At 32.8% G+C, this 10,971-nt stretch overlaps 1 protein-coding gene across 1 annotated transcript; it reads left to right on the top strand.

Moving 5' to 3' along the window:
- Positions 1–2,601: 2,601 nt before the first annotated feature.
- Positions 2,602–3,199, top strand: LOC133175680 (sulfotransferase 1B1-like). Its single transcript, XM_061310788.1, has 2 exons — positions 2,602–2,827; positions 3,057–3,199. The coding sequence occupies exons 1-2, from the start codon at positions 2,602–2,604 to the stop codon at positions 3,197–3,199; spliced, it is 369 nt and encodes a 122-aa protein (XP_061166772.1).
- Positions 3,200–10,971: the final 7,772 nt, after the last annotated feature.

Raw genomic sequence — 10,971 nt, 5'->3', positions numbered from 1 at the left:
TATTGATTTTTTACACACGAGAGCTCTAATTTTGGTCACATTATATTTCCGTATAATCTGACATAATAAAGAAAACATCGCTGTCAACGCAATTTTTGAAAGCCAAGAAATTACCGTGCGCCGACCACCGATATTTAACACCCTTTCAATGTTCTTTCTAAATGCATATGACATAACAACCTTAAATTATTTAGCCAAAATGACGTAAATATTATTTCCCAACATTGTTTTAAAAATGAATAATTTTGGTAGTTTATGAAATATTTAAAATGTTCGCGTTCTTCTGGGACAACCCTCGTATGTGGTTTAACTTATTTCACTTATACAAACATGACTTGTGTTCTTTTTTCACGAATTATAAAAAAAGTGTATCATTTCTGCTCTATTAATATTAAGGCCTATCTAAACTGGAAAAAATAACAGAAGGAGACGTGATTTGTTTTTATTAAATAACAAGCAGGTACATGTATTTGAGTCGCTTACACCAGCATTGCAGCTATTAAACATACACACAAGTCCAGTCCAGCGAATGCCAAGAAGAAAAATGATTATTCAAACTAAACGATGTCCTTTATTTTGGAGAAAACAAATGTATACATATTGCACGATTCTCATACCCTGTTAATGAGGTGGAAAATATGTATGCATTTCTACTGGTAATAAAGCTATGTTTAGAAAACGGGAAATAATAACGAATTTATTACTTCTGCTTAATATACACATGTAAATCCAATGTAGTAATGGAACACATAAAAATTAGTAAAATTAGTAACAAGTCTTCTATCAGTATGCTTACATATTATCAAAGAGAAAAAGAAATACATTGAATTAATAAGTAATGAATAATGAATACATACACGTGCTTGTCGCTCGCGTGGCGCAGTGGTTAGAGCGTTCGCTCTAGAGTCGGGGAGTAAGGAGTTGATCCTTACGTCGCAGGTTCGAATCCCACTGTGGGACGTGGAGACCGGTCCTTCGGATGAGACCGTAAACCGAGGTCCCGTGTCATAGTAGGTGCTGGCACGAAAAAGATCCCTCACTGCTCAATGCCCGTAAGTGCCGAGTATAGGTTAAAATTTGTAGCTCTCCACCGGCAAGTGGTGGCGTCTCCATATGAGTGAAAAATTCTCGAGAGGGACGTTAAACAATAAACAAACAAACATACATACATACATGTGCTTACATAAATAATATTTATTAACGAAATAAAAAAAGAAAGTTAATCAAGATACATATAATATTTCGTTTTGTAAAACACTTATCTCTACTTTAATTTACCAATCATATATCCTATCAAGTTTTACGTTTCTCAGGTATCGTGTTTACCGTAATTTGCGTTTATCAGATTTTGTGTTTATTGGGTTTTGAGTTTATAGTGAAAACCGTTAATCCTGTCGTACGTATACCCTAGGTGAACTCTGTTGCATCGTGCATGTATCCTATCGTATGGTGTGTGTATGTAATAAGGAGATGACAAACAGTAATCAAGCTCAAAAGTCCTTGAAGCAATACAAATCGGGAGCAGTCTCCACTTGCCGGTGGAGAGCTGCAAATTTTGACCTTTACTCGGCAATCAGGTCCATTGAGCAGTGGGGGGATCTTTTTCGTGCCAGCAACTACTGCGACACGGTTTATACGGTCTCATCCGAAGGACCGGTCTCCACGTTCCACAGTGGGATAAATGTCGAGTTGAAGGCCATGGCAAGTGTTTTCTTCTTCTCAGTATGTTTTTGAATAAATTCCGCTTCATATAAATACAAAAATAGGTCTGCTAATAACTGGGTGCAATTAGTACCCATGGGAAACCTTATAGATTGTTGGAAGACCTGATATCCAAAAACTACATAGATATCGTCAATCAGAAACTCAAGAACATTTTTAATATCTACATCAGAATACTTTTGTGTACAATCAGAATACTTTTTAATAAAATGATTTTGCAAATGAGCAATGACAAGGTAAGTAAATCTACGCGTTCCATTTTTATTGAAAAAGCCGCTGTTTATGATGTAAAAAAAAACCTGGACTTTAAAATTTTTGTATCCTATCCTATCGTATATTATGTGAAGAATAACGTTGCGGGTACTATATTAGCAATTCAGTAAAAGTAGGAGATACTCATACAGGTACAATTATTTTCCTTCTGACGACTTCATTTTTGATTGGTTGTATTGAAAGATACAAAAGAGTTATGTAATTGAATAAAAAGAGAAGAAAAATGAAAACGATAAAAAAATATTTGATGTTGAAAGTACAATAAAATATAATTGTAATTAATGGTATTGGCAAAATTATGCAATTTTGAGAGGCCCGAAAATGCAATGAATCTATATGCTCCATTTAATATAATAGCACTGTCTTCTAGTTAATGGAAAGGAAAAGATGATTTAACAAAGAATATCATTACATTTATAATTTTTTTTATTTTATTCTATGCTTTATGATGATTTTGGGTGTGTGTAGGGGGAATGAAATTGAACATCATGATAGTACTTCATTTATTTTCAAAAAGGACACCATTGGCTGAATGAAATCGTGCCCCGTCTTCAGCATTCATGTCTGGACACATCTCACAAATTGGTAGACACCTTCCTAGAGTATATGCCAGATCTACAGGAATTGGAAAATCTTCCTTCGCCTCGAATACTGACTTCCCATGTCCCAGTTAAATATATTCCAAAGGAAAACAACGGGAAAATTATCCACTGCATTCGTAACCCGAAGGACATTGCAGTGTCTGCTTTTTATCATATCATAGCCGACCCAGTAACTAAAGACTACTGGCTTCCAGATTGGCCAAATTTCTTTGATGATTTCTTAGGTGGGGGTAAGTTGAAGTCATTGTTGTTTTCTGACAAGATCAAGTCGTTATCATTTGACCATTATGATCACAGTTTTGCAATTACTTGCGCTTTGTCCATATATAACCTTGTAGTTTCAATATGCTCCAAAAACAAAGATACTAAGAATGGATGAATAGATTACCTGAGAAATTATAAATGTCATAGAATTCTTTGTTGAGATAGTAGCATTCATTTAATGTTTTATTTAAACAGAGAGTTATTATGGAAGTTGGTTTGAACGAGAGAAAGAGTGGGAAGAGGCAGCACGACAAAATCCCGAAAAGATTTTGATTGTTTATTATGAAGATCTTAAGAAAGTATGTTCTACAAGTGACATTCTGTATTTATTTCCCTAAGCTTGCTGTTGAACTTCATGTCGTTTATTCTTCAAAAGATGACGTATGTTTGTTTTAATGTTTACTGTAGAATAGTATGGAGACGATGCGACGAATATCCAATTTTCTTGGAACCTCTGTTTATGATGAATGTACCTTTGAGAAAGTAAAAGAAAGAAAAAAGGATACAAGATGGAGCTTTATCTACCGAAAAGGTTGAAACTAAAATACTCTAAATTTAAAATGAAATAAAAAAAAGTTATAAATCCAGTTGATAAATATGAAATGCATGTGAAGAAAAAGATTCAACCTTTAAGATATGTAGTACACATTCTGAAATATCGTTTTCATACTAATTAAAGGAGAAGTTGGTGATTGGAAATCGATGTTTACTGAGGAACAGAGCAAGAACTTTGATCAGGTCTTCAATGAAGAAATGAAGGACTCAAAATTAAAAATACAATGGGAGTAAATGGTTTTGAACAATATTCAAAGGAATTAATTTGTATATTTATCAATTTTTTTCCTGATATTTAACTTGCTTATGTATACCCTTATTACCAATATTAACAATATATCATATGAAATTATTTGGAAGCATAAATTTTAGTTGTGTGTGACATTTTTGCGACATATGTACTCAGTAAAATGAAGGAAAAAATGTATAAAAAGGAAATATTATATAATTAATTCGAAGTTACTATATAAAGAGTTATGTTCTGCATCAAAGAAATTGTTAATGAGGAACTCCAACATCTTGTAAACTAAGCGTACCTTTTTATAGAATCACAGAAAGAAATTAAGGTAATTTTGTAGATGATTTGTCAGTTAATAAGAAAATTTCTAAGCTATTTTTGTTGAAAAAAGAGTTGTCAATGATGTCAAAAGGACTAGTCCTTAATTTGTCGTGAGGAAGTGTTGTAAAAAATCTTGAAATACATATTTTGATGCCGTTGATAGTGAAAAAATGCTATTTCGAATTCTCTAAAGGTAATGATTTTACATGCACACAGCAGTCTATATACGGTGTTTAGCACAGTGGAGCTCAAACGGTCATTCTATTGTAAAAATTGAATGTTATTCCCCGCTACAACTGGAAACGCAATGCTATATGCTACCCTGTAAGAGTTGAAAGGTGATATGTTGTAGAGTTTTCTTCACCCTGATAAGTACTGTTATCAAATCAGGACATTTATGGTCTAATTTATTGTTTATTCATGCACTGTAAGATATCATGTCAAAAGTATCATTTTATCTAGTAAATGAATTTATATATATATATAACTCCCAAAGACACTAAAAATATGAAATGTTTGATTGCAATGATAATATAATTCTGAAAGATGGTTAAATCTATGTGAATATGTATGAGTTTAGTTTATTGAGGAACACTTCTTTTTCATTGACCAAATATACTCCCTGCAATACAAGAAGCGTTACAACCCGATTTTCAATTAGTTTCATACATGTTACGTTCATATAAAAATGATGATTTATCAAAATCGCTCCTGATACCATCTTTGGTATTTCCAGTTTTTTGCCTGTTTACAATTTGCGTTGTTTGGAAGATTTATCACATGCCGTTAACAAATTTTCAACTTTTTCACGTACAAGATGCAAAAATGGAATCGTCTCGCTACATGTATTTTTTTGTGTACCGTAAACTAAGTCGACTGCGTCAGGAATTACATTTTTAGCAATGACTCGGCATGTAGATTGAATCGCATATGTTTTTGTAGTAGTAATATGTCTGTAAGTTTTAATTAAATATTCTAATTTAAGGAATTTAATCAACAATGAATAAATCATAAACCTCAGTATAAATTAAAGATGAATTCATGCAGAAGAAGGAGCCCATGCGGTGTGATTTACTTGGAAAATTATTATTTACATCCTTGTCATGTTAGTCTCTATCCGTCGGGTATTAAAGATGTGTTGGATTTGTAAATTTATTAAAACATAAAAAGTTCGTACATGTATGGACTGTGGTTGAAACTTCCAACTCGCTTGGAAAAGTCAGTTCATCTACACTTTATGTGTATTTATACAGCTCAAAAAAACTTTTTTTAGTCGAACATGTTTTTATGAACCAATTAAATGCACCTTTCTGAAATGATTTCTTTTTAATTTTGCGATTTTATCATAGTTTTCAAATTCACGATTGATATTTTCTTTTTAGTTGCCAGATCTTTTGCACAATAATAGTCTTAATGTCACTATTCTTGCTACCAATTCAGTTTTCACAGAACGTTTTTGAGTATTCTTCCAAATGAAGTGTTATCCACATTGCATTTTAGGCTATTGGTTTGTTCTTACGAAGGTCTTATTCCTACGTAAATTTTACATGATACCTTTATTTTTTTTATATTGGTTTCTTTTGGGATTGTTTCCCGGTTGTGTTAGTTTTGAAAATGCATTGCGTTTAGAAACTTTCTTTTGCATATCAGGAGAAACTGAAAAAATATTAGTACATGTTTGCTTTTTTGTATTTCCCAGAACACGATCTGTATGTATCATTTAGCAGCGTACCAGAACTCAAAAAACACAAGAAAGACTCTCCTTCTTTTCCCTTGTCCAGGAACAGTATTTATTGAAATACAAAACATCTGGGGTCAAATTAAAAGCAGGCCTTATTCAAAGCCTATCAACAGCTTATGAATCAAAAGGCGCGGAGATGGCAATCTGGCGAGAAATGTGCTAAGTTTAAAAAAAAAAAACTTCATTACATTTTGTTTTTGCCTTTGTTTGGAGAAACATATTAATTTCCAAAATGTGTATTTAATTAGTTCACAAAAGCGTGTTAGGTTTAAGTTTCTTGAGTTGTATATGAAGAAAGCACAGAGAAATTCACAATTTACTTCAGCTTCAACACGGGGTTTAACTCTCAAAAAGTCTCCTTCAGCAATGAATATTATAAATTATGATTCGAGAAAACACGGAACTCTGAAAACAGAGGAGGAATGAGGTGCCACGGGGTGCTGGGAATTACCTGTCTACCGATCCCACCTGTCATATACTCTTTGTCTTGATGGTGTCATTTGAAAATCCGTAGCGTACACAACATAACCTAATTATAAGATATGTGTGAAGACCATCATTCAGCATTCAGCTTAATGATAACGACCTAACAGAAAAATCCTTGCTTTCTAGTCATTGAAAAAAAGAATTCTCCTATTTGTAAAGAATTTTTAAAAAAATCATTTGTGCATCAAAATTTGAAATTTTCATTTCTTATAACCAATTTGGTTGAACATGATGAAAATTAATGCAATTTTGATAAGGAAACCATTGGCTGAATGCTATCGTGCCCCGCCTTCAAAATTCATGTCTGGACACAACTCACAATCTGACAAAAAAATTCCTAGAGTTTTTACAAGATCTATAGGAATAGGATACTGATCCTTCGGCTCAAATAATGACCTCAGTTCTTCCAGTTACATAAATAAAGGAAATTAATGGAAAATTAGCCATTCCATTAGAAACCCTAAATATGTTGCAGTGTCAGCTTTTCCTCTTTTGAGTTGCGACCCAATATAGGCTTCCAGAATGACCCAATTTCTTGGAGGAGTTCTTACGTAAGGGTAATTATAATTCATATTCAAAATTTGTTCTAAACAATTTAAAAATCGATACCTTTTAACCTTGATATTCTTTTTAATTAACTTTATTTTCTTTTGGAAAGAAAAACTTTAACGAATGTCTAATTTCTTATTTGATCATTATTTAGTATTTTTCAGAATTTTTCCAAATGGAGTGTGATGCCATCAATTGTGCTTTATCCATACATCTTGTTTTGGTTTTCAATTTTCTTATTAAAAAAATTAATTTCAATGTAAAAAAAAAAAAAAAGAGTGTGAAGGAATTACGAGTGTTGTATAATTCTTTGATGAGATATGATTGATTGATTGTTTGTTGTTTAATGTCCCGTCGAGAATTTTTTACTCATATAGAGATGTCACCATTTACCTGTGAAGGGCTTCAAATTTAGACCTTTACTTGGCACTCAGGGCCATTGAGCAGTGAGGGTTCTTTATCGTGCCAACGCCTACCGTTACACGGGGCCTCGGTTTTTAAAGTCTCATCCGAAGGACCGGCGACTGCAAAGCGCTTGGCGAAGGAACAGTTGCTACCTAATTTTTATCGACTTAGGTCAGTCGCGGCCGTGATTCGAACACACGACCTCTAGATCACGGAGCGAGCACTCTACCGACTGAGCTACCGTAACGGCTGATGAGATATGTTTCTCACTTTTTAAACAGACAGTTATTACAGAAGTTTGTTCGAACGAAAGAAAGAGTTGGAAGAGGCAGCACGAAAAAAAAAACGTAAAGATATTGATTGTTCATTATGAAGATCTTAAGAAAATATATTCAACATGTGACTTTCTGTATAAAACCCTGAGGCAACGTACTTCCAACTTTGTTGTATCTTCGTCCGATCCTACATTTCTTCAAGAAGTTTATACACAATTTTCTTTTGAATAAGTAATGGAAAGAGAAAAAGAAAGTGTATATAGTTTTATCTACAGAAAAGTTAGAACGTTCAGAGCTTTAAGTTCTGTTGATGCTTTTGTTCTTGAAAATATCAATGTTTCAAAGCTTTCCAAATTGTAGATAAAAGGAAATATTTAATGTTATGGTATATTATGTTTTCATGTTTAGCATTCATTTTAAGGTTTTTAATATCAACTCTATTAAAGTGAACAATTAAGTGGAAATACTACATTAAAAAACTGTTTTGAAAAAATTCTTTTCCTTACCGCAGGAGAGGTTGGTAACTGGAAATCAATGTTTACTGTGGAACAGAATAAGATCTTGACAAGGTCTTCAATTTAAAAATGATTCAAAGTTGAAAACAAAATGGAGCCAAATGTGTAGTAGCAGATTTTTTTATGTTCCGCGAGTCATAAATATTTTCATTGTATTTCAAACCTTAAATATTATGCTTTTTTAATTCCCAAAATCTCAGTAAAAACAAATATTATTAATATGAACATTATACGAAGCATAAAATTAAGGCGATGCATAACATTTTTGTGATACATGTAGGTAAGTAAGATAAAGAAATAAACTACGAGGGTTGTTCGGAAAGTTCGTGGACTACCGTCATAATTTTTTTTTACTCGGCGTCATGTTATATCCATATTTGAATAGGAGGCATGCGATCGAAACAAACAACCATACAAAAATATATAAGTAAGAACGTGTAATATCATTTGACATTTAATATCCCTATGACTCATTTACAATAATGCAGTTGAATGAATTACTGTTCAAAATGTCCTCCGCTGTTATAAGAATCAATTGATATCGAACATATTAAATGACACTTTTTCAGGGAAAACCTACTCGATTTTGTTGCAAGTTCTTTTGAAAGACATTAACATTGTTTCTGAGACTTACCAAGCAGAATGATTAAGAGATTTCTTATCTGTCTTACACTTCATCTGACTTTTTATTTTTCTTAATCATTTCCTTTTATTTTTTAAATTACATAAAAATCTTTGTAGAATTGTAGAAGCTATAAGATAGGAAACAACATTAGATAGAGTCAAATAAAATATCAAGCTTTAGTATGATATGTATTGAGTAAATCAAATTTACAGAATTTTTTTATGTTTTATAAAATAATAACATGTTAATAATAAAAATTTAACATGATTTCATAAAAAGCAAATCTTTCACATATGCCCTAACTAAAAATATTTTTATTACATTTTAATTTAATTGCTGTTAGATAAATAAATAATTTTTACGACTTTGAATCAATAGAAACCGGCCTACATAACAGATTATTTAGAAATGTATAGAATATACAATGTATATTATACATATCAAAAATATTTTAACATAAAATGCTTTTGTGAGCTAATTCAATGCACATTTTGGATATAAATATGTAGGCCTCCAAAGTACGATGGGACTCCAAAGCCCGATAGTCACCCCTAACTCCGATGGTCTGCACCAAACCAAGATGGTTTGACACGCCAAAATCCGATGGTGAAACAAAAACCTTTTATCACGTCATAGAACTACCGCCAAATTAAGAACCACGTCTCAACAAGGTATAGTTTTGAGTAAATACGAGTGGAAATTAAGTATTTGATCGCGTACGTTAAATAGTTAACAAGAAAACGACAAAATAAAATTGTACTAAAAGCCCTAATTTGTCTAGTGAGTGTGAGGCTAACCCTATTCTCTCAGAGATGCGAGACTAACCATAAAACTATGAAACAAGTAACTTGATTTCTTTGGTAAGCGAGACTAACCCTAATCAGTCGAATAGAATGCAAGGACTAATCCTAAGCTGTGTGCGAAGCTATCCCAACAAGTAGCCCAATAGTGTGTAAGGACTTACCTTTAATAATCAATTGGCGTGCAATGACTAACCTTTTTCAATCAAATGGCGTGCAAAGACTAGCCCTAATATTTCAGGTGGGTGCAGGCAATCAGCAAAGTCAGGAAATTGTATACAATATGTAATACTACATTATTTAAGCATTGAATTCTTATTTTTGGATGCTGTCGGTCCTATAACGCACCTGGTCGTGCCGACAAATTGAATACCCCGTTTTAGCGCGGTATGATAATTTGTCGGCAAGGCCAGATGTGTTATAGGACCGACGAGATCCAAAAATAAGAATTCAACACTTATATTTACATTCTGTAATTATTTCGTTAATCTTTATTATGAATTTAGCGCCTTTTATAACTGGTGTGCTTAATAGACGTAAGAGCCGTTTGTGACGTGAAAAGTTAAATAACGCAAATGAACATTGCTAGGGGGAAAATGACAAATTACTTTTTAAACACAAAATTGTTGTATTTTTACGTTAATTTAACAGGTAATTGTTTTTTTTTAATTAAACTGAGTCAAAACAATATACATTCTGGTGTTCCTAGAGTATTCAAAATGCATATAGTTCGTACTGTGTATTTTACCGCGCAGTGACAAGGTTTCGCGTTTTATAGAGATTTGAACGTTGTAAATTTCTAATGGATTTCATAAAGAAAATCAAACTGAATCTAAATTTTGGATTTTGAATAACGGACAACGGCATCAAGGATTGACGTCGGATTATTGTGACGTCATCAACGTTGATTGTTTCTCCGCACCTTCGCACTTTATCATGTCAGACCATTGCACTTCAGCGCAGCGCGTCTCATAGGAAACGAGCCATCGGAATTGGCTCTAACATTGGGCCTTACAAAAGATTGCTACTTAAAAAGGCGAAAAGAAAAGATGAAAAGATGAAGATAACGAATAATGATGGATAAAAAAAAAAGATGTATTTTAATGAAGTTTGTTTTAATTCATGAATGTAGTACTTGGTTGCTCCCATTTTTGCACGAGTAACACCCTAATTGCAATTACGCATGTTGCAGAACGCTTTTTTGAATCGAGTATTATTCCTGCGGAAGTATCTTCTACATGTCTGGATTAGTCATTTGTATGTTTTCAATAAGTTTTTCATGTTTCATCTTAAACTTTTCCTAAATTGTTCGTGAATGAGTTTCAATCGGGATTGTTTAAAGGCCGAGTCTATAAAGAAAAATGCCCCACAAAACGATTTACATTTAATATGTAGCAGCCTGCCATAATTTAGAAAGCACAAGCGAGTTTATCAAAAGAAATGTAGTTTCTAGTTTATAGACTTTTTGTCCTGAAACAGTCTTGATTTAAAGCTGAATAAAAATACATGGGGTCAAACAAAGAAGACAGGACCTCTCTCAACATGCGAAAACTATTAAATCAAAAGATATGTGTAATTACATATGTGTACCCTAGCGATA

This window comes from Saccostrea echinata, unplaced genomic scaffold (assembly GCF_033153115.1).
Source record: "Saccostrea echinata isolate AGI-Se365-2 ecotype Australia unplaced genomic scaffold, CSIRO_AGI_Sech_v1 ptg000064l, whole genome shotgun sequence".
NCBI lineage: Eukaryota > Metazoa > Mollusca > Bivalvia > Ostreida > Ostreidae > Saccostrea > Saccostrea echinata.
The sequence above is the reverse complement of the archived record's forward strand: the minus strand, read 5'-3'. Positions and strand labels throughout refer to the sequence as shown.

Bases quoted from the DNA above. Each gene is read 5' to 3' on its own strand.
- LOC133175680 (XM_061310788.1), top strand. From the start codon at position 2,602: ATGCCAGATCTACAGGAATTGGAAAATCTTCCTTCGCCTCGAATACTG. The intron at 2,828-3,056 runs GTAAGTTGAAGT...TTATTTAAACAG, and splicing joins TGATGATTTCTTAGGTGGGG to AGAGTTATTATGGAAGTTGG.